Source organism: Podarcis muralis, chromosome 13 (assembly GCF_964188315.1).
Source record: "Podarcis muralis chromosome 13, rPodMur119.hap1.1, whole genome shotgun sequence".
In the NCBI taxonomy this organism is placed as follows: domain Eukaryota; kingdom Metazoa; phylum Chordata; class Lepidosauria; order Squamata; family Lacertidae; genus Podarcis; species Podarcis muralis.
In genome coordinates this window covers 11,268,264-11,291,601 of record NC_135667.1, presented here as the reverse complement: position 1 = coordinate 11,291,601, position 23,338 = coordinate 11,268,264, and the positions used below count along the sequence as shown (strand labels likewise).

Below are 23,338 nucleotides of genomic sequence, written 5' to 3'. Positions count from 1 at the left end.
GCAAGAGGATAAATAGAGGTTTTTTCAGCCCTCCTGTAATTAGGGATGGGGAGATGAATGATAGGACCTCGCAAGGTTGTCATGACTATGGAGCTCCCTTACCATTGTCCTTAAATGCTAAGGGCCTTTTTTGGTGTGTGTGTGTGTGTGTGTGTGTGTGTCAGTGTGGTAAGAGTTGGGGTTGTGATGAGCAGCTCCTGAATGAAAAGATCGGAGCATGGAGCATTGCCAGTGAAGTTTGGTCCGAAGTCATTTCAGAGCACTTGGTTGTAGGACGTTGCCATCAGTCCTGGCTGGATTGCCCTACTTTAGTTCTGTTTAAGAATCCTGCTTTTATTTTAGTTGGGTTCCTGCAGCTGGTTGTAAACAGCAGACACCAGTCAATTGTCATTGAAAACAATGTTCATTTTATATATATAATATATATAAATCTGAAATGTACAAGATAGTGCTTCTAGCGCACAGGTCATGTGCTCCCAGAGTTGTTTTTCTCAGCATTGAGTGAGCAAAGACTTGGTTCAAAGTCAAAGCAAAATTCGCGTTTTCTTATCTATAGGAGTCCAGTTGCTCCTCTTCTCAGATGGAGGGAGGCCAAGTTACCCCAGGCTGCCGTGTCTCCACAGGAGTATCTTTGAGTAATACTTATCACAAAGAGGAGCTGTTGAACGTTCTGTACAGGTCCAGAGTCCAGGTGCTATTATTAACCTCCTTATGTGTGATTGTCAGAAGTAGAGATCCCTTTCAACCAGAGCTTTTGGAGGGCTTTCAAGTCACCAGCTAGGTGTGTCATATCCTGAAATGCAAAACTTTTCAATATGCACCTCCAGCTGCATTTGAACTTCCTGCCCACGGGTAGGAAGGCTGACACGGCCCTTTCAGCAGAAATTTCCAAACCAGCAACACTGCATGAAAGGGTGACCTCAATTTTCTTACACACCCTGTTTCAGGAGCCAAGCCAGGAGGTGTTATTGCAGAACAAAGGCTCACCTTTGGTGCCAAGTTTTCAACCAGCCCATGTTGCTGTGCCTTTCACAGGGTGATTTGTAACTCTGCAGAGATTATAACATTGACCCCTGCTGTGGAGCCACTTTCCCTAACCTGATGGCCTTCAAATGACGCTGAACTCTCATCTCTAGTCAGCTCCGGCCATCATGGCCAGCAATCAGGGAAGATGGGAGTTGTAGTTCAACCACATCTGGAGAGCACCAGAGTGGGAGAGGCTGCTGTGGAATAAACCAGGGCATAGCAGCTAGCGCTAATCTGATAGGTGGCAGAGGTGTGCTCTAAGCAGTAGGTAGTAATGGGGGGGGAGACTCCTAGCGGAACCAGAAAGTACCCAAAACTGTATTTTCAGCTGTGAATTGCTGGAGATAATATATACATCCAATGCCATGCTTGATGAATGATGACAAAGCACTGGATCTTTTGATCTAACTGATCCCCATCTTCAAATACAAAAGGGCAATCAAAAAACCCTAAGGCTAGTAAGAGAGGGATGAGATACAGAAGCAACCCTGGTTTGCTTTACAACACAAGACCTGATAGTTCTTGCAAAAGCTTAAATTTCCACAGGATGTCTAGGTTTTTTGACATTTGAAGCAACTTTGCTACTTCAGGGAGTGGGAATCTGAGGTCTTCTGTCTATGGTTGGGCTTCCCATTATCCCAGACCAAGCTGGCTGGGGCTGATGGGAGTGGATGTCCAATGGGGAGGGCACCTTTAAAAAGCCACATCTTAAAAGTTTGTCTTACGAATCCCCGAAGCAATCCTATTCTGTATCAGCAAGCCTTATTCAGTACTGTCATCCTGATTCAATATCATTTCTCTCCCCCGCCCCCCATCCAGAAAACTCAATCATTGTGGGTGTTGTCGGGGTGTGCAGAGATAAGAGGTACAAAACCTACAGAAAATACTATTTTGTTGCTATTTACAAGTGAATTTGAATTCAGACTACTTCTTTCCCCATAGAGACCAATCCAAGTATTTGGTGCTTTGGGCTGTAGGAAGTAAGGATAAAAACCAGTTCTTCTGAGCACGTTCAAAATCTTTTTTGGCCTCTCTCCCGATCACCAAGCGCATATGACCTGTGCAAGTGTCTGGAACAGACGAGAAGTTATTTCTCCCAAGAGAAATGGTCTGATTTCATCCCCTGCCTCTGTCGTTTTAAGAAGCCATCTGCTCCCAACGACAGGCTAGCCAAAACCAGCAAGCCAGGGTTAACTGACCAACAGGGAACCGTCTCCATTCAGAGGAGAAGGAAGGCAAAATCATTTTATGTAGACAGCTCTCCTCCGCATTGAAGAACTGAACACCATGCAGCATTTTCCAGGGTCGGTTGTGGATTCAGCGTCTCTGTCCAGTTCCTGTTACCACCATCATCAGCAGAAATGTCCAAAGGAATTGGAGCAGAGAGTGGGATACGAGAGAGAGAAAGAGAGCCCTTCCTACCATGGCTTGCAAGCTCCATAAAAAAGCCTTTAGGTTCTTGTGCAACCAGGAAAGCATCTGAAAACGTCTTTTTTGGGAAAATGCAAACAGAAAGGGGTGGTCACCCCACTGCAAAGGCTTAGACGTAAGCGTTCTTCCCATACTTTCCGTTGCTGCTGGCGTTAGACTCCCTGCGGGGGCGAGGGGCTGTGTTGGTGGGGGCTGACAGGACACTCTTGGGGGCCTTGTATGGATAGGTGTAGCTGTGAAGACACAAAACCAGATGTTGGGGGGGTTACTATTCGATAAATTTTGACGTGGCTTTGGCCTTGTTTGCTTCCTCTCAGAATTGCCCCCACCCCTTTCCTTGCTGCTTTCATAACCATCCCACTTTGTAAGGGAACCTGTGGCCTTCCGTAGATTTGTGAGACTACAACTGCCATCATCCCTGACCATTGGTCATGCTGGCTGGAGCTGATGGGAGTTGGAGTCCAGCAACCTCTGGAGTCCCTGTCCCTGGAGAAGACAATTCTAAGCTAGATGGACAAATAGCCATAAGGCAGGAAGTCATGACAACCTCTCATTGCCTTCCCTTTTCTTTCTGGGTAATAATAATAATAATAATTTATTACTTATACCCCATCCATCTGGCCAGGCCTCCGCAGCCACTCTGGGTGGCTCCCAACAGGATATTAAAAACACAATAAAACATCAAACATTAAAAGCTTCCCTAAACAGGGCTACCTTCAGATGTCTTCTAAAAGTCAGGTTGTTTATTTCCTTGACATCTGATGGGAGGGCGTTCCACAGGGCGGGTGCCACCACCGAGAAGGCCCTCTGCCTGGTTCCCTGTAACCTCACTTCACACAGTGAGGCAACCGCCAAAAGGCCGTCCAAGCTGGAGACACTCCTTCAGGTATACTGGGCCAAGGCCATTTAGGGCTTTAAAAGTCAGCACCAACACTTTGAATTGTGCTTGGAAACGTACTGGAAGCCAATGTAGGTCTTTCAGGACCAGTGTTATATGGTCTCAGCGGCCACTCCCAGTCACCAGTCTAGCTGCTGCATTCTGGATTAGTTGCAGTTTCCGGGTCACCTTCAAAGGTAGCCCCACGTAGACCGCATTGCAGTAGTCCAAGCGGGAGATAACTAGAGCATGCACCACTCTGGCGAGACAGTTTGCGGGCAGGTAGGGTCTCAGCCAGCATACCAGATGGAGCTGGTAGACAGCTGCCCTGTACACAGAATTGACCTGCGCCTCCATGGACAGCTGTGAGTCCAAAATAACTCCCAGGCTGTGCACCTGGTCCTTCAGCTAGGACGCAGAGGGGGAAAGGGAGGAAGGCATAAGTCCCTCTACCCACCCCACGAAAAGTCTGGAGCTAGCACTGCTCTCACCTCTTGTCCTGGGACAAATGGGTCTTACACGAACTGAACAGGCATCCTCCTCCAATTATCACAAGCAGCGAGGCGCTCCAGCCCAGGTAGAGGGCAGGTCCAATTTCATACCTGTATGTTGGAAACCATCCCAAAGGAATCTTGGTTAAAATCCTTTCATCACATTTTGTCATCCAAAAGGAATTCAGTTTGCAAAAGCAAACACGAAGAAAAAAAACATGTTTGCAAAAAACAGGGCATGCCGGTGAGGATGCGGTTGGACTCCCGATCCCATCAGCCCCTGCGGCCAGCAAGCCCAATGGTCAGGGATGTTGGGATTTGTAGTCCAACGCCATCTGCAGGGCAACAAGCACCCTGTGCTGAGGTCAACTTAACTGCGTGGATAATAAAACTCTTTACTCTCGACTCTTACGATATGCAAAATCAGTCAAGGGCATGTCCTGTAAAACACTGGTCAGGAACTGCAGGCCCAGGGGCCAAATGCAGCCCACCCAGTCCTCTCTAATTGGCCCATGAGACTCTCCCCAGGCCACTCCCACTCTCCCCAGGCAACGCCTCCTCTTTTCAGGCCACACCCCCTCTCTGGTTCCACGAGGCACCCTAAATGCTTTTGCCTGGGTGAAATGTGTCCTTGAAGTCTGCTAATGCTAATTTATTTAAGCATTTTATATATGACAGTAAAGTCATTGTAAAGAAAGACCCAGTCATTAAGACAGTCTAGAAAGAAGCACTGCTTCTCTTCCCTTATTTCACTGTTGTTCGGGGTCCTTTGATCTGACACCCCACCCCACCCCCCTCCTGCCGCTTGGCAGACTTACTTTGTGCCGACAAAGAGGGGGTTAAAGAAATCCCGGGTAATATTGAAGGCATACCAGGAGATGGTCACCATCCCGCAGATACCTGGACAAGGAGAAAAAGAAAGGTTGTTCAGGACAGGACGAAGCCCTGGCACATCTCTGTGTACTAAAGAGGGACGCTTTTGGTAGCTCAAGCAGACTGTCAACAATTGCCAGCAGAGGAGGACAAGACTTACTTGGGAAAGAACCAGGGGTCAAATGCGGCCCTTAAGTTTCTTCAGTCTGGCCCTTGAGATCCTCCACAAGTCACAGCCTTGATTTGCACCCTCCTTGAATGTTTTTGCAATGCTGGAATGTGTCCCTGAACTGTGATGATGCCCAGATGTAGGTGTGTGTGTGTGGGTGGGTGGGTGTGGGTGTGTAAGCACGTCCATGTATGTAGAAATTTCTGGTGTTTGTGTGGCTGGGCATACGGTCCCCACAACGTTGTTTATTAAGGAGATGAGGCCCTCAGGCTGAGAAAGGTTCCTCCCCCGGTTTTATTAAATCTCCCGATGTGGCAGGAGATAAAATAATGACAACTTTCCCTGCTTGTTCTGTGTCTCCTGTGCCGCTGGGAGACCCCAAGAGCAGGGGTGGGGAACCACTTTCAGACGGAGGGCCAGGTTCCCATCTTTCGGACCTTCCAAGAGACACATGGCAATGTTGGGTGGAGCCAGAGGAAAAAATGGGCATGAGCAGCTGGTGTCCATTTTGCATCTAGCTTCCTACAGTTGGCTAGTTCCTCCACACACCCCTCTGTGCACACAGCACTTCTTTTGCCTTTAGAGCAGCAGTTTTAGGGAGAAAAGTTTGTAGGGTTGATAGTTAAAATGCTTCCGAGCAGCAGACTCTGATGTCAGAATGCCTGGTTTTAAGAAATAGTTTAGCTGTGTAATGCATTTAATTCTTTTTTTATGTATTTTGTTTTTTTGCAATGGCTTCAGCTACACAAATAAATAATATTTGTACATAATGTTGATACCCTCCCCTTCCTTATTCTCCATCCAAGCAAGCGAGAGGCCTTGTCAGAATTCAAGGACCCACTGCGCCCAAGCAAAAACACTCTGGGAAGGATATGTAAGTGTCAGAGACTGGGCAGAGGAGGAATGGTGGAGACTGCCTCCCCATCCTGACCCTTCCAGGGAGGAGGAAGAGGAAGACAGTATAGATTTACAACAGGGGTTTGAGGGAGGTCACAGCTCAGAGGCAGATGAGGAAGAAAAGCTGGGGAATCATGGGAGAGCCAGAACAACACCCGGCTGACACGTTGTTATTAGAAAGCATTCCAGACCCTCCATCGCCCAGAACCCGGTGAGCCTTAAAAGTAGGAGAGCAAAGAGCTCAAAGACCGAGGCGCCCGTAGAGAAGACAATGAGAATGACGAACGAGGAAGTGAGAGAGATTCATTCAGGGCAATGTCATTATCCAACAGGCTGGGTTCTATAGCCTCTCTCTGTGAAGATTGAAATAAAAAAGGGTGGTAAAAAACTATTCCTTGTCTTTATACTTTCCTGGGCAACCAGCCAGGAGCCACTGACAGCATCCTGACAGTAAGTAGGGCTGTAAGTGGGTGTGGCCTGAAGAGAGGGGTGTGTCCAGGGGGCAGAATCCCCAGTGCCAGATAAGAGAGGTTCCCCACTCCAATCAAAAGGCTTATGAACAATCTCCAGCTTTGAATCCAGGAACATTGCTCAGCAAGTAATTTCCGTCTTGGTCAACAGTCGTTAGGCTCCCTCTTTTCGCTCCACTTACCAGCCAAGATGAACATGCATCCCGCGAGAGCCGCCATCTTTGCCTTGACGTTGGGGTTCCCCTCTGCCACCTTGGTGCACTGCAGACCCAACATGCCGCACAGGATCCCCAAGAAGCCCAGCACCAACGCACTGATCATGAGGGCTCGAGATGCCTGCAGGTAAGCTGGAGAGGAATAGCGAAAAAGCTGGTCAGGGTTGACCCAGGCAGAACTTTCCAACACAACCCTGAAATTTGAGTTCCCAACTCAGGAGCTGCCACAGAGAGCGCACACTCCAGGGCCACAGCCACCATCAGAACTTCTGAGGGTGGTGGAACAAATGAGAGGGTCACAGAATTATAGAGTTGGAAGGGACAGCGGGGTCATCAAGTCCAACCCCCTGCAATGCAGGAATCTTTTGCCCGACCTGGGGCTCAAACCCACAACCCTGAGATTGAAAGCCTCATGCTCCTCCGATCTTAGGGTCTGTAGGGAAGGAGGTAGTCTCTCAGGTTATTGGGGGCCTGAGACATTGAGGGCTTTAAACATTAATGTGAGCACCTTGAATTGGGCCTCACAATTGCTCAAAGTGCAGCTGTTTCAAAACAGGAATGAGTTCTAAACTTGCAAGCCCTAAACACAGTAATCTGGCAGCTGCACTTTGGAGCAACTGAAGAGCTCTTCAAAGGCAGACCCACGCAGAGCGCATTGCAATAATCCGATGTGGAAGTTACCAGAGCATGGAGTTCATTGGCCAAGTCATCTCAGTCCAAAAAGGGCCATCTCCCCACCTCCTGGATGTGAGAATTCAGGTCGCCTAACACCTCTGTCTGTTTGGGATTCAATGTCAGTTGACTGACCCACATCACCACCACCTCCAAGTATTGCTCTAGCAGTTTGCAAGTATAAAGTCAATTATAAAAACCCATAGGTAACTAAAATACACAATAAAGCAATTCCGGGAAAACATCGGTAATTGAAATTTGTAACACAAAACATGGCAAAACAATCCGTTATATTTTTTTCAGCCTCCCCCCACCCCCTGGACATGGTATTAGCCTCGAGTTCCGGAAAGGTAGCTTTTGGAGTAAAGCAAAGGTGTCATTTGAAGAGTTTTCACACCTGTGGTTCTGCCCAGTAGTATAGCTCTCTCTCTCACACAGACACACTATACACACACTGAGGGCTATTGTCATATAAACAATGAAACCGAGCTGTGCATGCCAAAACCACAAATCCCTTTACCTTTTCTTTGGGGGGGGGGGTGTGAGGGTGTGTGACTGTTTGAACCCTGCTGATAATGCTTCCCACAAGCAAATAAGCCAAATAAATGGCTCTTTAAAATGCCATTTTTAACCATTTGACCTTCCGCATATCACTTTTGTGTGTGTGTTTTTTTAAGGTACACAGAGATAGAGGCTGGGTGCATGGAGTTGTTGCCCTGCGCTACTGCTTCGTTTTGCTCCATGTTAAAGCCGGCCTTGGTTTAATTACCGTATTTTTCGCTCTATAACACGCACCCGACCATAACACGCACATAGTTTCTAGAGGAGGAAAACAAGAAAAAAAAATATTCTAAACGAAACAGTGGATGTATGATTTTTGTGGCTCATGCTGTGGCCACAGACATGTGATCTGACGGTGAGTTTGTAGTAGCCCAATGCAAAAATCCTGAGGATCCATGTGGATCCATGCTTTGTAACCACGTTTTTGCACCACTGCGGCCCCAGGCAACAGTGGGTGCGTGATTTTTTTTGGTGCAAGCTGTAGCCATGGACATGCTATGTGATCTGATGGTGAATTTGTGGTGACCCAGTGAAAAAATCCTGAGGATCCATGTGGATCCGTGCTTTGTAACCACGTTTTAAGTGGGGAGGGAAGGAAAAGCCTCAAGGGACAAGGAACATGCGTGGGGTGGGTGGAGAAGGATGCTGTTAATAATGCAGAAGTGGGGTATAAGGAGAAGCAAGCAGGCTCTGCTTCTCTCCCTCCTCTCCGGCTCGCTGAAAAACTTTGCTGCTATTTAGCCAGCTGAGTGGGGAGGAGAGAGGGACAGAGAGCCTGCTTGCTTTAAAGGAGCCAACCGGACAGGAGCCGCTTACACAAGTGTAAGCGGCTCCTCTCCTCTCCCGCTTTGCTCCTTTAAAGCAAGCAGGCTCTCTGTTCCTCTCTCCTCCTCACTCAGTGGCTCTTCTCCCGCTTTGCTGTTTCAAAGCAAGCCACGGAGGAGGGAAGGAAGGGGAACCATGGATCCTCTGCTCACGACTGCAGCAGATCCCCCCACCATCCGTAGGCATTTGCTCCATAACACGCCCAGACATTTCCCATTACTTTCTAGGAGGAAAAATGTGAGCGTTATGGTGCAAAAAATACGGTATCCACTGATCTTCTTGCTTTTTTATCCTGCCTTTCTTCCATCAGGGAAACCAAAGTGATACATTGTGCAGTTCCCTGGGCACAGACCAGACCCAGGTTTGCTTTAGTTCCAAACAAGGTTGGTCGCCTGGTGTCCTCTCAAACCACCCCCTAGAGCAGAACTTGGAAAGTTCCTTTTAAAAAAGAACAAACTCAGGTTTATCCAAAAGGAACTAACGTTCACATTTTAAGAAGGCAAACATGGATGTAGCCGTGGGGGGGGGGGTGTATGAGGCAGCTGCCCCCCCCCCCAAATCAAGTAAACAAATAAAAATACTTAACTAAAGGTAGAAATTGAGGAAGAAACATCATGGACAGAATAATTGCCACACACAAGAAGAACAAAGAGAGAGTTTGAATGCTTCACCTGTGGGACTATAAACCATTTAATGTGTTAATGCGGACGGAAGTTGTTAAAATTGCAGTTGTGGTATAAGGGTTTGTTATTCTGACTGGAATGTAATGGAAACTTGTAAGATTGGAATGCAGAAATATAGTAAATTATCAAATCATCAACTCTACCATGTAGGGGGAAAGCTAAATTGTATAATTTGGCTTTTGAATGATTGCCATTATTAATGGTATCATAATTTGGCAATGTTAAAATGAGCCTTTTATTGGATTATTGTAATTGAAAATTAATTTTAAAAAATATTTTCAAGGAAAAACAGAAAAACTAAAAGTAGAAATGGTACAAAGATTTTGACAGCTTTTTCTGAGCCCTTGGGTTCAAAAGAAAGTAACTGGTAACAACTTCCGCTGAGACATTTCATTCTGAATCTGCTAGACAGAACCAGACAGAGGATGGCGACAGAAGGGTGTCCTACCCCCCGCCCCGCACAACATAAATCCTGGCTACTACGCCTATGAAGGCAATGGCTTTAAAAAATGTGGGCAATAATTTGCAGCAGACAAGTTCCCTGCTGAAAAGCCCCCCAGGAACAACACAGACTCTCCCTGGTAAGAAAGGAACAGCTGGAACATGTGGATTCCACTGCCCAAACGGCCTCGGTCCAGTATACCTGAAGGAGTGTTTCCACCTCCATCGCACTGAGGTCCAGTGCAGAGGGCCTTCTGGCGGTTCCCTCACTGCAAGAAGCCAAGTTACAGGGAACCAGGCAGAGGGCCTTCTCGGTAGTGGCACCCGCCTTGTGGAATGCCCTCCCACCAGATGTCAAAGAGAAAAACTACCAGAATTTTAGAAGACATCTGAAGGCAGCCCTGTTTAGGGAAGCTTTTAATGTTTAACCAACTTTGTATTTTAATACTTTGTTGGAAGCTGCCCAGGGTGGCTGGGGAAACCCAGCCAGATGGGTGGGGTATAAATAATAAATTATTATTATTTCATTATTATTATTTGACTCTGAATCCTTGTCCAGCATTGTCTTACATCTCGCTATAGGAGATCTGCACTCCTCTTCCTCCATCACACTTTCTGCTTCAATTCCAGATCTTTGCTGAAGGGTGGTAGGGGAGACGGATTGTGCCAGAGGAGGTGTGTCTCAGAGAATAAACAGGGAAGTAAGAAACAGGTTCTGCCATTCCCCGCTCACATCCTTTTTGGCCCAGACTCTCCTGTCTGCCAGTCTGAGGACAGCTCTGTGGTCATCAGTCCTGCCTCAGTTCATTGTCCAGGTGTTGAAATCTCTTTCTTCCCACCTCTACCCACCCTTCGTTCCTGTGGCAAACACGCTGACTCACACATAGGCCAAGTACCAATGGCTCCCACAGCTCAATAAACTCCAGCTGTGTTGAAGAGGGAAGCCAAACTTTCCGTTTGCACCTCTCTGAATTTTGCAGTGCCGTTCTCCATCCCAGTAATGTATACAAAATGCACCAGGGTGATGTGTACATAAAAAAGGCATGTTGTAGTCGTGAAAATAGCATGCAAAAAAAAAAGTTTATTATTAGTGGAAAGTGCTGGCAAAAATGTATATAAAGTGGTACCTTGGTTCTCAAACGTCTTGGTTCTCAAACGCTGAAAACCTGGAAGTAAGTGTTCCGGTTTTCGAACGTTTTTTGGAAGCCAAACGTCCGATGCGACTGTCGGCTATTGTTTTCGGGGCACCTTCACCAATCAGAAGCTGCACCTTGGGTTTCAAACATTTTGGAAGTCAAACGGACTTACAGAAAGGATTAAGTTTGGCGCTTTTGTTTTTGCTATTTATTTTGCGTTTTTGTTTCTAAGGCTTTTTCGGTTAATTTGTTTTTGTGACTGTGTGGAACCCAGTTCAGCTTCTGATTGATTGATTGTGTGACTGTGGAAATAGATAAAAGCCCCCCATCCAAACAATGACTATCATCAGTGCAGGTAAGAAAATAATAATAATTTTAATTTTTATCATCTATAATACTGCCTTATTTATTTTATAGTACAGTGCATTGATTATTGCTTTCATTTTCTGGATCAATAGTCTCGTTAAATAGTAAAATTCATGTTAAATTGCTGTTTTAGGGGTTGTTTTTAAAAGTCTGGAATGGATTAATCTGTTTTGCTTTACTTTCTGTGGGAAAGCACGCCTTGGTTTTGGAATGCTTTGGTTTTGGAATGGACTTCTGGAACGGATTAAGTTTGAGAACTAAGGTACCACTGTAGTAGGCAAAGCCACATACAAAAATGTGTATATTGGGTGGGTAGGTGGGTGGGAATCACTGGTGATTTTTTTCATGAGACCTTTTTTAAAAAAAGTTGGATTGAATTTAAGTTTACTTATTTATTTGCAGAGTTAAAAATTGGTAACTGATGTCAAAATGCAGAGAGCTGAACTGGAAGACTGGAAAATGAAATATTGGGAGAGAACAAAATTGACAGATTAGCTGTTCCCTAGCAAGGAGGATGAGAGATAAGTGTGCTGCACAGCCTGTCCTGCACTCCCTAAAAACTGTCCTGCTGTCCTCAGGTGCCCTGAAGGATGCTGTCCTCTTGCCAGTGATGAACCAATATTCAGGTACCAGGCTACTCATCATCTTTATGTGACATGGAGGATGTTGGAGGCACGAGGAGGACCAGTTTGTCCTTTGCCCAAGGCAGCAAAATGTCTTCCGGCTGAGCCTGTTCCTGCTCATGATGGGGTGATTGATGACCCAGCAGGAACAGATCCCAGGAGAAGGAGGAATGCTGGCAAAGAAGACCTCAAGGCCTCCTCCAATTGATTGTCCCCCTTCCACTGACCTGCACCTAAACATGGGAAGGGAAATTTGATCCCACTGGCATTTAAAGGGGAACCTACCTAATTCACATTTTCAAAAAGAAAAAGCAAAGCAAAACACAACAGTGAGCCATACTTCGAAATTCACACTTCTGTGAGTTTGGCATTGCTGTCCTTCAGCTTGGCAATGTGTACAAAAATGCAAACACCAGAGTGAAGAATTCATTTATAAGTGAAAACAAACTATTCAAATGTATTTGTGAGCCTAACATATACTAATGCATTCTGCTGGGGAGAATTGCTCTGCAAAAATGACAGATTTCCATTTATTTTTTTGTACATGAAGCAAAATTGCATGCAAAAAAAGTGTTGGGATAAATTCACACTAAGAATGCTAGTGAATTTTCATGAATTCTTTAAAAATAAATCACAAGCTGGTGTAAATAACTGATTTTTTAAATATTATTATTATTATTATTATTATTATTATTATTATTATTATTATTACATTTAGATCCTGTCTTTTCTCAAGGGGCTCAGGGTGGCGTAACAGGGCCTCTCCAATCTATCATTTACGACTACCCTGTAAGGTAGGTTGAGAGTGAGTGACTGGCTTAAAGTCACCCGGCCACTACACCACTCTGTATCTCAGTGCAAAGATTAGAAAAAAACCGAGATGCTGAGAGAAAGCAACGTGGCCAGATTATTCCATCCACAGAACCATCTACTACCAATTGCGCCCTCTCAAAGTTGCTTTTATATTAGTAAAGCACAACAAAGCGCTCCTGTTAATGATACAAGCCAGCCAGCCATGCCCTTTCCCAAGTTACTCCATTCCATCCCTCTCTCCTTACTGTCGGTCAGCATTCTGCGGCCACCAGGTTTGCTCGGTTCTTATTGGGCAGAAGCTCTTTTTGGGGGCGGGGACTTCTCTCCCTTAGTCCTGCCCCCCTCCTAAAGCGTTCTACATATCTGCAGACTTTAGGGTTCTTCTAAAGCTCCCCGTTATGGATCCGCCTTGCGCAGGGAAGTTCCATTTCAGCTACATAACCGACGGCACTTAAAGCCTGGACATCGGAAACAGAGGGAATGGTCACAGGCAGAGCAACTGAATACACCTAGCTGACAGCAGCCTGCAGCTGTTTGGAGAGATCACAAGCATCGGTGGCAATTCGCGCACAGTACGCGCCACGCCTTGCATCGAGCTGCGGTAAAAAGCACAGCTGCGCGAGCAGTTGGCAACCTCGGTTTGCACACAGTCGCCAGCCCCCTTCAGCCCCCTGGAAAGGACGGCTTTTGTTTTGGTTTTTTTCCATGATGTTACCTTCCCCACGTGCCAGCAGATACACAGCTGTTCTGAACGTTTGCAGCTAGCAGAACCGTTCTGCAAACAACCTTCCAGGATGCAGACTAACACAACAACCCCGTTTGGCGCATGAAGTGACAGTTGCAGCCAAAAGGCAGTTTATTCTCTTTATAGGTTACATTTTCCTATCGGAGATCATTTCATTGCTCATCGCTGCCCCCTGCGGGGCCTTAGGAGAAACGCTCATAATCGGCATCTTTTTTTTCTTTCACGCCCTCTAAGACAGAAGCGCGTCCCCCAAAACCCAGATGTGTAGGGGTGCGGAGAGAGAAAAGCACTCTGCACATGCCCCAGAGCACTGCATCAAAATGGTTCAGGACTGTGTGGTTTTTTTTGACACAGAAGTCTAATTCCATCATGGTCAATCGAACAGGTACTGTACCCGTATCGCGCGCACACACACCCCACCGCCCAACAGTGCTTAGTTGGGAAAGGGAAAGGGACAATCCCAGATTGTCTCTTCCGCAGAAATTCCACGTGGAAAACTCTTTGTAGCGCTGCCTTAGCTCGATGCTGACGGAAGCTACATCTGTTGAATTTCTGCCTGTCATGCAACTATTCCAAATCCTGGAGAATCTTGGCAGAAAGATGTAACAGAAGGTTTCAAGCCTGCATCGAAGCCAGATCTAATGGGAAAAGGAGATTGCTCTGCACATGCTCAGAGGAACTTCTGTCATGGCTTTTGCATGCTGGCTGAAAGGTGCGATTGGCCGTTGGTTATATAAGCTAGTATATTACACAGGGCATGCTGACTTGGCAGTTTATCCCGGGGCAGAGTTTAAAATTCTGGATCACCCTTTCTGGCAGCCTTTGGCGAACTCTTCTCTAGATTCGCTATACAATATGCAAACTAATAACAAAGCGCCTCTGAGCATAGGCAAAGGACTTAAATATACCCAGCTAGCACTCCTTCGGGGTGACATCCCAGCTGCCGCAGGCAGGCAGGTGGTGTAACAATATGGTCCCCCTTCACCCCACTTTCCAGAAACGAATTTAAAGGCGAGGCATCCAGCCCGGAGGAAAGGGGTAAAGAGAAGAAGGGATCTCTTAGGAATTTGCTGCAACAATGGGAAGGGACTCTGCCTGGGTGGGTTTTGCCCAGAAACCCACCCTGATGCCTACTAAGAGCTGCCCAGCAGGAAAATAGACCTGTGCGTGGGTGGAAGCGGATAGAAAAGAAACTATTCTGGGATGCCCAAACAGGAGCAAATGCAGCTGCCATTCGGAGCCGTTTCCGTGACCCCTTGGTGCCATTCCCATGGCCACTCGGAATCATTCTCCATGGCTAAAGTGAAAGCACTTTGTTAATCTAAGGAACTCACTGCCACGGGAGGCAGCGATGGCCAACCAAGGTGGTGTAAAAAGAGGATTAGACAGAAACATGGAGGAGAGGGCTGTCAGTGGCTCCTAGGCAGGATGGTAAGCTCTGCCTCCTCTACAGCTGCAGGCAAGAATGCTTCTGAAGACCAGTCACTAGACACCATAGGAGGAGAGAATGCTGTTGTGCTTGAATCCTTGCTTGCTGGTTTACCACAGGCATCTGGTTGGCCACTGGGAGAACAGGATGCTGGGCTAGACAGGCCATTGGCTTATTCCAGCAAGCCAGGCATAGACAAACTCGGCCCTCCAGATGTTTTGGGACTACAACTCCCATCATCCCTAGCTAACAGGACCAGTGGTCAGGGATGATGGGAGTTGTAGTCCCAAAACATATGGAGGGCCGAGTTTGCCTATACCTGCAGCAAGCTCTTCTTGGGTTCGTATGTCGTATAGTGTCCTTCCCATAGACAACACATGTCATTCCCATGGCCACCTGATTCACTCCCATGGCTACCTGGTGTCATTCCCATGGCCACCTGGTGTCTTTCCCATGGCCACCTGGTGTCATTCCCATGTTCACCTGGTGTCATTCCCATGGCCACCTGGTGTCATTCCCATGTCCACCTGGTGTCTTTCCCATGGACATTCACTGTCATTCCCATGGCCACCTGGTGTCATTCCCATGGGCACCTGGCATCATTCCCATGGCCACCTGGTGTCATTCCCATGGCCACCTGGTGTCATTCCCATGGGCACCTGGTGTCTTTCCCATGGCCACCTGGTGTCATTCCCATGGCCACCTGGTGTCTTTCCCATGGCCACCTGGTGTCATTCCCATGAGCATTCACTGCCCTTCCCATGGCCACCTGATTCACTCCCATGGGCATTCGCTCTCATTCCCATGGCCCATCGATGTCCTGCCAATGGTCACCCGGCTGCCACTCGCCTTCCCACTTCCCTTATGCATGCCTTCCTGTCCTGCGAGATCCGAGGACCCCTCCTCCGCTTCCCTCCCCCTCCGCTCACCTGGCAGCTCCAGCAGCGACTGGAACTCCCAGCAGTTGTAGACGCCGGTGGAGTCGGTGGCGCAGCTCTGCCACAGGTTCTCGAAGATGGTGGAGGTGGTGATGACGTTGCCGGAGATGGTGGAGACCCTCCAGTAGCTGTTGAAGAGCGTGATCCCCAACATCCCGCAGCCGATGGTCGCCATGAAAAAACCGACGGTCTCCAGCATCGCAGACATGGTGATGGAGAGGAGGAAGAGGACGACGACGAGAGGAGGATGGCGATGGCAAAGACAGATTATGGGATGGCGAGAACCGGGAGTGGAGGGGTGGGTGGTCTGGCAAGCAGGCAGGCAAAAGGGAGAAGCCCCGACGGCGAAGACGCGCGGCTGCCGAAGTGACACCCTCCGACGAGGTTTCCTTTGGACGCGGAAACTGCGCGGGCTGGCAGGTAAAGGCAGAGGCAGCCCCCCCTCCAAGTGACGTCAAGATCTGGACCAAAGTCCACCCCCTCTAAGAGGCATGGGGAGGAGGGATCAAGAAGGCAGGTGCTTTTGGGGTGGGGAGAATAGCGGGGGTGGAGCCGCAGTGAAAGTTTCCCCCCTCCCTCCCACACACTTTCTCTCCAGATGTTCGAATGCGCTCGCAGGATCGGGCACGACGATCGCGTATCTGCTCGGGCCACGCTCCTTTTTGTGATGGGGGGGGGGCGGGAGATGTAAGACGCTACGTGTGTGTCACACACTTGCACAAGCACCCAAGAACGCCCCCTGTCTTCTTTCAGGTCCGGGAAAGGCGTGGGAGGGTGATGAAGATCCGGCGCGCGGAGCGGAGCGACCCCTTGGACGCCAGAGTCCCGTTAATATTGGACAGTTTCGCTACCTGTCCTGCTAAATTTAACAACCCGAGACGGACATGAGACGGTCCTTTGTGTGTGAGACACTGGGATGAGTCAACGCTCCTGGATCCGGCCACACGCAGAGTCCGCTGTGCCGGTTGCACAATATATTGGACAATCGAATTGCATTGTATCCCACGGAGCTTCCTCCTTGGTTAGGGCGCGCAGGACTGCGGCACGATGCTTACTTATAACGCTGAACGCACATTTAAAGCCCTTGGGGGGGTTTCTCAAAAGCATCCTGGGAACAGTAATATTTTTAAGGGTGCTGGGAGCCGCGATCTACAATTCCCAGGATTCTTTGCGGGGGGGAGTCATTAAATTCTGGAGCGCATCCTCGAACTCCGGTTGCACCTGAGTATGTATATGTGTCCCTCAGGTTGGAAATGGTGCCCTGCCGCTGAGATGCAGTAAGACCACGACTTATGCGCATTTAACATGTGCGCATTCAGATTTTGGCGCACTTGGCAAAATAAAAATTTAAAACAGTTAAAAGAGGGCAGAAAGAGTGTGTCCAGGAAAAAGGGACTTTGGCAATCCCGCCTGCCATTGAACCCAATGTGTTTTCACTATATGTGATTTCGGCTTTCGGCGTGATCCCGGAACATAATCCCCCAATAAGTTGTGGGTTTACTGTAGCTGATCCAGCAGGACTATTTTATTTTTTTAAATTTGTTTTTATTAAAATATTTTATTGGGGAGCAAAAGTACATACAACGTCTCTGTTTTCAATTCATAGAATCCTTTCTACAGATCAGTTACATTAAATGAGATACTAATGTTATAGACAATATGAAGTAGGGGGAGAAAATAGGTGGGGAGAGAGATTGGGGAGAAAGAAGGGGATCATGGTCATAGACAGGCTTTATGTTGGGGGGCGCAGAACCTCAGTTAGTTAAGTATTTTTATTGATTTACTTAATTTAGGGAAGCAGCTGCCCCCCTGTCCCCCTTGGCTATGCCCAAGGGGGGGATTGTAGAATCTTAGAGTCAGAAGGGACCTAAGGGTCATCTAGTCCAACCCCCTAAATTTTCCTTCTTTTACATAGTGTGTGTGTAGGGCTTTTATGCCAGCGTCACATGAATAGGTTCTTCATCCATCCATTTGTCAGTATTCATTGGCGGTAAGCGAGATTGGGGAGCCTGGTCGGTTGCGTTGGGTTGACTGCAGTGAGTTTTGTTTGCGTGAGAGGGGGGAGGGGTTGTAGGGTCAAATTAGCCATATCGATTCGTATGCTGCTGGCGGGGTTATGTGTGCAATAAAGGGGAGCCACACTGGAGCGAAGGCATCCTCTTCTGTTTGTCCCCGTGCTGATTCAATTCAGCAGGGCTCTTTATGAAGTCTTTATCATCTTAACTTTGGCTGGATCAAGGCCCACATTTGCTGAATTGGAATCTCTCTCCCTCCCCACTCCTCTCATAATAAGCCTGAGCTACACATGTTGTTGGGTGACCCTGGTGTTAGAGGCTGTGTGTGTGTGTGTGTGTGTGTGTGTGTTACCATCTGCTTCCTAGCTTTCCATCCTGTGTTTGCTTTCCATATGTGCTTCCTAGAACATTTTCCTATTTGCCATGTGGTCCCCCACCTTCCTCCCATTTATTTATTTAATATATAGTCCTCAAATAGAGGACATATCAGATATTAAACTGATAAGAACAGATACTACCACTTGATCTTAGCCAAAAGGCCCAAGGGAAATGGGACACATAGAAAGCCAGAGACAGATTTAATTGTCTTTGACAAGTCCCCCAGATGGTCCCAGCAATTCAGAAAACACCGTTGATGCCGGGAAATTGGGAAAATGCTGCAAATCAACCCCGAGAACAACAACACCGTGCATATCCTAAGAATGGTTGCATCATTTCCGAACCAGTGGGAGAGCTGTTAACAATTTCCCCATCACAATGAAGCCAAGCCAGTTATGGAACGAGCAGCCTTAACTTCATCTCATGGAACATAGCGGGTTGGGCCAACAATCTAGGGGACAAGCCATTTCATGAATATATAACAGGGTTTGACATAATAATGCTGCAGGAAACTTGGGCAACTGACAACATAGTTTTCGACGGTTACGACGCCTATGAAATCAAGGCCTCTAAACCGCTCGGAAGGGGACGACCGAGGGGGGGGGGGCTAGTAACTCTGGTTTCCACTCAATTGGCGTCACAAGTTACTGAGTGCTCAGTTTTCGAGCAGCTGGCACTGGGGATCACTTTGCATCTGGAATCCAAGAGTATCAGTCTTGTTTCAGCTTATATCCCACCATATACAGTGCAAACCCAGAGAGTACGTGGCGTAAATTCCATAGTTTCCTTTATTCCCTACAAATTAGGCACCCTGGACCGCCTTTTTACCTAATGGGAGATATGAATGCCAGAATAGGCTCAAATGATGATAGCCTGGAAATAAAATTCCCAATATTAAGAGATCTAAAGGAAAATAGCGCCCTCTTTCTAAACCCACCCCCACGTAGACATTTGAAAGATTGCCAAATCAACTATGCCGGATTCTGCCTGGCTTTTTTACAAACAAGCCTTGACCTCATCATTGCTAATGGGGCATTCCCCGGGGACAGAGAAGGCGAGTACACATTCATAAATACAAATGGAGCCAGCACAGTAGACTACTGTCTCACTAACAGAGAGGCCTTCGAATCAATTAAAAAATTCACCATAGATAATAGGACTGAAAGCGACCACCTACCTCTAATCATCTCCACTACTGGCCAAAATTCAATTCAGCGCTCTCACATAGAACATGAGGTCATGGATAAAGCAAATTATCCAGCATTGCGTAGGAAAAAAATGGACACCTGAGATAGCAATTGCAGTTGAGAATAGATTGAATTCACAAACTGCAATTAAGTTAAGATCAATTATAATAAACAATCTATCAATAGACTCCTCCCTGACGGCTTACGAAAATCTCATTGAGTCCTTGCAGGATGTGGTTTCGGTTAACATAAACTCAGCCGGCAAGCCACGCACTGCAAAAGGGCGCGGTTGGTTTGACCAAGAGTGCCGCACAAAGAAGGAAGCCTTAAGGAACGCTTATTTGGCCTATAGAAACGCTGGATTAAACTACTTACCTCCATCTTATTTCAAAATCAAAAAAGAGTATAAAGCCCTTTTGGCCTCAAAAAAAAGGCAGTCCGAACAAAATTCCTGGTCCCTGCTATTGAATGCCTCACTAAACAATGAAACTAAACTCTTTTGGCAACTGGTCTCCGACTCAATGAAAAATAGTTCCTCAGCCCCCAGCTGTGTCATTCCAGCTCAGGTTTGGGAGAATCACTTCAGAAATATATTTATGGAAAATCCAAACCTCCCTTCCAGCTTACAGGAGGATGACAGGGCAGAATTATCACTGCTCCCTAATTGGAGGCCGGTTACTGTGGAGGAAGTCCATACATTAATTGGGAATCTGAAGAGTGGAAAGGCTCCGGGGAAAGACTTTATCCCAGCGGAGTTGATTACATCAAACCAGCACTGGTGGGCTCCGCTTCTGGCAGCACTCTTTACGGTAGTAAATAACTCGGGTAAGGTACCATATACATGGCGTTTCCGTGTGCTGCACTGGCTCGCCAGAGCAGCGATGTCACGCTGGCCACGTGACCCGAAAGTGTCTCTGGACAGCGCTGGCCCCCGGCCTCTTGAGTGAGATGGGCGCACAACCCTAGAGTCTGTCAAGACTGGCCCGTACGGGCAGGGGTACCTTTACCTTTACCTTTAAGGTACCATATAGCTGGAAACATGCTATAGTAGTTCCAATCTTTAAGAGAGACCACCCAAATGTACCTTCCAATTATAGGCCAATTAGCCTGCTCTCAATAATTGGGAAGCTGTATGCCCGTTTCCTCAGTAGCAAACTGACAACATTTCTAAATGAACATAATATACTATCTGAAGCCCAGGCAGCTTTTCGTGAGAACCATTCAACAACAGACCACTGTCTAATGCTGTCCTTCCTAGCTGAGAAGTATACCAGGCCTCTACAGGGTAAACTCTTTGTGGCCTCCATGGATTGACTCCATCCCCAGATTCCAGCTATGGTCCAAATTAAGTCTGATTTTGCAGAACAAACGACTTCTCTTTCTCATAAAAGCCCTGTACAATGGAACCAAACTGCAGGTCCGATGCGGTCGACAGGGACAGCTATCAAACAGCATCGAGATGACTAGGGGGGTGAGACAGGGTTGTGTTTTGGCCCCCACATTGTTTTGTCTATTCTTAAATGACCTAGAAGAGAACTTAATGGACCCAGATGGACACATCCAAAAATAGGAATGAGAAGGACCCCTCTGTTGTTCTACACTGATGACGCGGCCATCATTTCACGTTCCAGACTGGGTTTGAATTATCTGTCGAGGAAATTTTCTGATTACTGTTCTGGAAATGGTTTATCCATTAATTATGAAAAATCTAAAATTTTAGTCTTCGAAAGAAGATTCTCCCAGTCTAAATGGGTGCTGGATGGCCATAACCTTGAACAGGTAAAATACTTCAGTTACCTAGGGCTCACATTCCATCATACAGGATCTTGGAAGCAACATTGGCAAACCTCCCTTCAAAAGGCGGAGATTACAAAGCCATACATAGATTCTTCTTCACAAAGGGCGGCAAGTATGTTCCAGCAGCCTTAAGGGTTTTCAACACAAAGCCCGTTTCCCAACTCCTGTATGCAGCAAATGTCTGGCATAATGGGGACCTGCTAAAGCTAGGTGGCTTTCAGGCAAAATTTATACGATCTCTGCTGCAGGTACCTAACTGCGTCCCCAACTCCGTACTTCTGTTAGAAGCTGGTGAATGCCCAATTTCAACTAAAGCGTGGTGGGCTGCCCTAAAACATTGGCTCAGGATTTCAGTGTTTAATCTAGGGAAGGGTCTGCACCAACATCTGACCAATGAGGAATTTGTCAGCAAATGGCAGAAAACCATGGCTAGAAAAGCAACCTCTATTGGTCTCTCTCCCCCCCCCCCCAACTGTATTACCTGGGTTATGAAGGCGCCCAAAAGGTTTTAAAGCAAAGATTATGGGACAATGCACACAGTGACTTGCGATCTCGATCACACGCAGTCTGTAGTCCGCTGGCAGCAGGGGTTCAATATGGATATGTATTTAAGTTAACATCTTACATTAAAAACCTGACAGTACCTAACTACCGAACCGAAGGCTTTTCACCAAAGCCAGACTAAATGTCTTCCCCTCTGCAGTGTTGGATGGTAGGTTGAGAGGAGTTCCCTGCCAGGACAGACTTTGCTCGTGTGCTCAAGACATTGATTCCATAAATCATATTTTGTTGTATTGTGCAAAATATGAGCAGGCCAGGGCTGAACTGATACTACCCTTGCTGGTACCTTTCCTGGGAAAATCAGAGGCTCACTATGTCAGGTTCAAACATTAACAGAAGTCAAATGGGATGAGAGACTGTAAGGAAGATTGAAATATACTGGCAGTTGAGTGTGAATTTCATGCTCTTTATTCAGCTCGTAGTAGCAATGAATGAAACTTTCCCCAAAACTGTCAAGTTATATATACATTATTTACACAATGGGCCCCGCGTGATTGGCTAATTACGGGCTGCTCCTGTAGGCCAATCAAGTTGTGAATTCACTTCCTCCAGAAGCCTGATTGGCTGCTCCTGCAGTCCAATCAGGTCGCTGGTTCACTTCCACCGGGAGCTGGATTGGGTGGCTCCTGCGGACCAATCACACCTCTGCATTCTGGATCCTATTGTTCTAGGATTCAGCTTAGTACATAACAAAGATGCAGTTTGGAAAGAGGCCAGGAGGATCTGAAGTGAGAATTATGGTAGGTTTGACATAGCTCCAAAAGTGAAAATCAGGACAGAGTTGTTGAGCTTTTATTTATTTTTTTGCCCAAAGTTGTTGAGTTCTTTTTGTTTTTGTTTTGTTTTTTATGGGAACCAAAGTTGTTGAGCTTTGTTTAGTTAAAGGTACAAGAATTTTTGAGTTTGGCGGATAGAAATCAAGTGGTTTCCAGCTGTAATGCATTAAGAGAATATGGGGGAAAAAAGGTTTAGAAATAGGTTTTAATTTATTGATAAGGATTTGCTGAATTAGCCATTTGAATTGGAATACAAAAAAGGGAGGTATGAGGAGGTCTGGGAAATAAGTTAATGGAAAATAAGTAACGATATTTTATGTGGTTTTTTAAAAACTATTTGTATTTTTGTTATTTTTTCTTTTTTCTTTTTGATTTTTATTGTATTATTATTGAAAACTTCAATAAATATTCTTTAAAAAAAAAAGAATTTTTGAGTTTGGGAGCTTTGCTTAGGCATTTTCGGCACGATTTAACCCCTGTTGCCTGTTTTCCAGGACATTTGCGAAAAATACTCCAGGATGCCATTTTCGGAGGCAAATTCCAGGACATGTCCTGGAAAGTCAGGACGTATGGCAGCCCTACATTATGGAGATGCACAGGGGAGGGCCATGGTGACATTACCAGGGGCTCCTCCTTATGATCTATTAACTGAGCTCTCGTCCTGATTTGTTTGTGCAAAGCTTACGCAGAGGTTTAGATTGCAATACCTTCCCCTGTAGAGCAGTGGCAAATTCAGAAGCACAGAGCCCCTTTGTGAGAACCACAGCCACGTCGTCTCACAGTCATGCCCCTTCTAAGATCACACAACTGTCTAAGATGATGCAATAACCTCAAGAATATACAATAATCATAATTAGGGATGCATTGCAACAGTGCAGATCTCCATGCATTGCCTTGCAGGTGTTTTCTGTGCACATACAGGGAAGATTTGGAGTGCTGCAAC

General features: G+C 46.7%; 1 protein-coding gene and 1 pseudogene across 1 annotated transcript; both read right to left on the bottom strand.

Moving 5' to 3' along the window:
- Positions 1-384: 384 nt before the first annotated feature.
- Positions 385-16,299, bottom strand: CLDN15 (claudin 15). Its single transcript, XM_028702310.2, has 5 exons — positions 15,673-16,299; positions 6,417-6,581; positions 4,644-4,725; positions 3,826-3,936; positions 385-2,690 (listed from the first exon to the last, which is right to left on the bottom strand). Exons 1-5 carry the CDS (start codon positions 15,887-15,889, stop codon positions 2,567-2,569), a joined length of 699 nt encoding a protein of 232 aa, XP_028558143.2. The 5' UTR covers positions 15,890-16,299; the 3' UTR covers positions 385-2,566.
- Positions 16,300-18,119: 1,820 nt separating this feature from the next.
- On the bottom strand, positions 18,120-18,247 carry LOC114583750 (U2 spliceosomal RNA; annotated as a pseudogene).
- Positions 18,248-23,338: the final 5,091 nt, after the last annotated feature.